This window comes from Chrysochloris asiatica, unplaced genomic scaffold (genome assembly GCF_000296735.1).
Source record: "Chrysochloris asiatica unplaced genomic scaffold, ChrAsi1.0 scaffold00323, whole genome shotgun sequence".
Lineage (NCBI taxonomy): Eukaryota > Metazoa > Chordata > Mammalia > Afrosoricida > Chrysochloridae > Chrysochloris > Chrysochloris asiatica.
In genome coordinates, this window is record NW_006408841.1 from 602,592 (window position 1) to 604,222 (window position 1,631).

At 45.9% G+C, this 1,631-nt stretch overlaps 1 protein-coding gene across 1 annotated transcript; it reads right to left on the reverse strand.

Moving 5' to 3' along the window:
- Nucleotides 1-490: 490 nt before the first annotated feature.
- LOC102826720 (olfactory receptor 13G1-like) lies at nt 491-1,417 on the reverse strand. Its single transcript, XM_006875369.1, has one exon. The coding sequence runs from the start codon at nt 1,415-1,417 to the stop codon at nt 491-493; it is 927 nt and encodes a 308-aa protein (XP_006875431.1).
- Between the last annotated feature and the right edge of the window lie 214 nt (nt 1,418-1,631).

Genomic DNA, 1,631 nt, shown 5'->3' on the forward strand with positions numbered 1-1,631 from the left:
CAAAAGGAAGAAACAGTCCTTGGAAAATGTTAATGCCTGTCTTGTGGGAAAGAGACACTCTAAATGGGCCTTCAACATCTCACCTCTAAAACTGCTTTCTTTGTTTTTCTGGCCTGGTCAACAGGTGAAGACACCGAAAAATAAAAAACAAGAATGGGAAGATTAAACACATTTAAACCTATGACACCAAGATTTTGGTAAGAGCTTTAAAATAATGCTGCTGCTGCTGCTGTTATGTGCTGTGGAGTCGGTTCCGACCCATAGCAACCCTGCACAGGGTTGCCAAGGCTGTAAATCTTTACGGGAGCAGAAAGTCTCATCTTTCTCCCGTGGAACAGCTGGTAATTTCGAACTGCTGACCCTGAGGTTCGCAGCTCAATTCGTAACCACTAATAGAGATGGTATAATAACTTTATCATCGTTTTGATACTTTGATCATGTCTTATTGTTTAAAGAATCCAAAACATTTCTGTGACTCATTTTTAAATGGTCATTTAGAGGAACAAGAAAAAAGTTTCTTAAGTGCTGTTTTAAACTCCTTGTTTCTCAAGGTGTAGATGAGGGGGTTTAATGCGGGTGTCACAACAGTGTATAGGGCAGCAATGGCCTTGTCCAGAAGTCCAGTGGATCCAAGGGCTGGACGGATATAGGTGTAGAGCACGGTGGAGTAGTACGAGGTGACCACAATGAGGTGAGAGGAGCAGGTGGAGAAGGCACGGCGCTTGCCCTCGGTTGAGCGGATACGCAGGATGTTGACAATGATGAAGCCATAGGACACCATGGTCAGCAGGAAGTTTAGGCCTGACAGAATCATGTCCAAAGTAATGGTTACAACATCATTCAGTAAGGTTGGGGTGCAGGATAGCAGTAGAACAGGTGGGATCTCGCAGAAGAAGTGTGTAATGAGGTTGGGGCCACAGAAGCTAAGCCTCAGGACCAGGCCAGTCAGCAGAAGGGCAATGAGCATCCCTGAAGACCACACAAAGGCTGCCAGGACCACACAGACTCTGGGGCTCATGAGTGCACCATAGAGAAGTGGCCGGCAGATGGCCAGGTAGCGGTCATAGGCCATGGCAGTAAAGAGCAGCAACTCAGAACTCAATGACCAAGTGAAGAAGAACATCTGACTGATGCATCCTCTGTAGGAGATGGTGCTATCTGCAACCAGGCTTTGCAGCACCTTGGGTAAGATGGACACAGTGCAGATCATGTCCAGCATGGCCAGGTTGACTAGAAAGAAATACATGGGGGTGTGTAGGTTGGGACTGGAATGAATGGTAGCAATGATCAGACCATTTCCCATCAGTGCCACTGTGAACAGGCTAAAAAAGAAGCAGAAGAGAGCTACCTGGAGCCCCGGGTCCTGGGTGAAGTTCTGGAGGATGAACATGGTCACTGTCTGGTTCCCTACAATCATGGCTGACAGTCGGGCTACATCTGATGGGGCCTCTTAGAGAGTAATTAGTCAGGAGCAGATGGATTTGATTTCTAACTGGAAAAAAAAACAAACACTTCATTTAACAAAAGACCCTTTATGTAAGGGAAAACAGATTTTTAAGTTTCCATTCATCATCTTGCTAAATATTTAAGGGGAAAACAAGCCAAGGGCAGCCAAAGGTACCACGATGAAA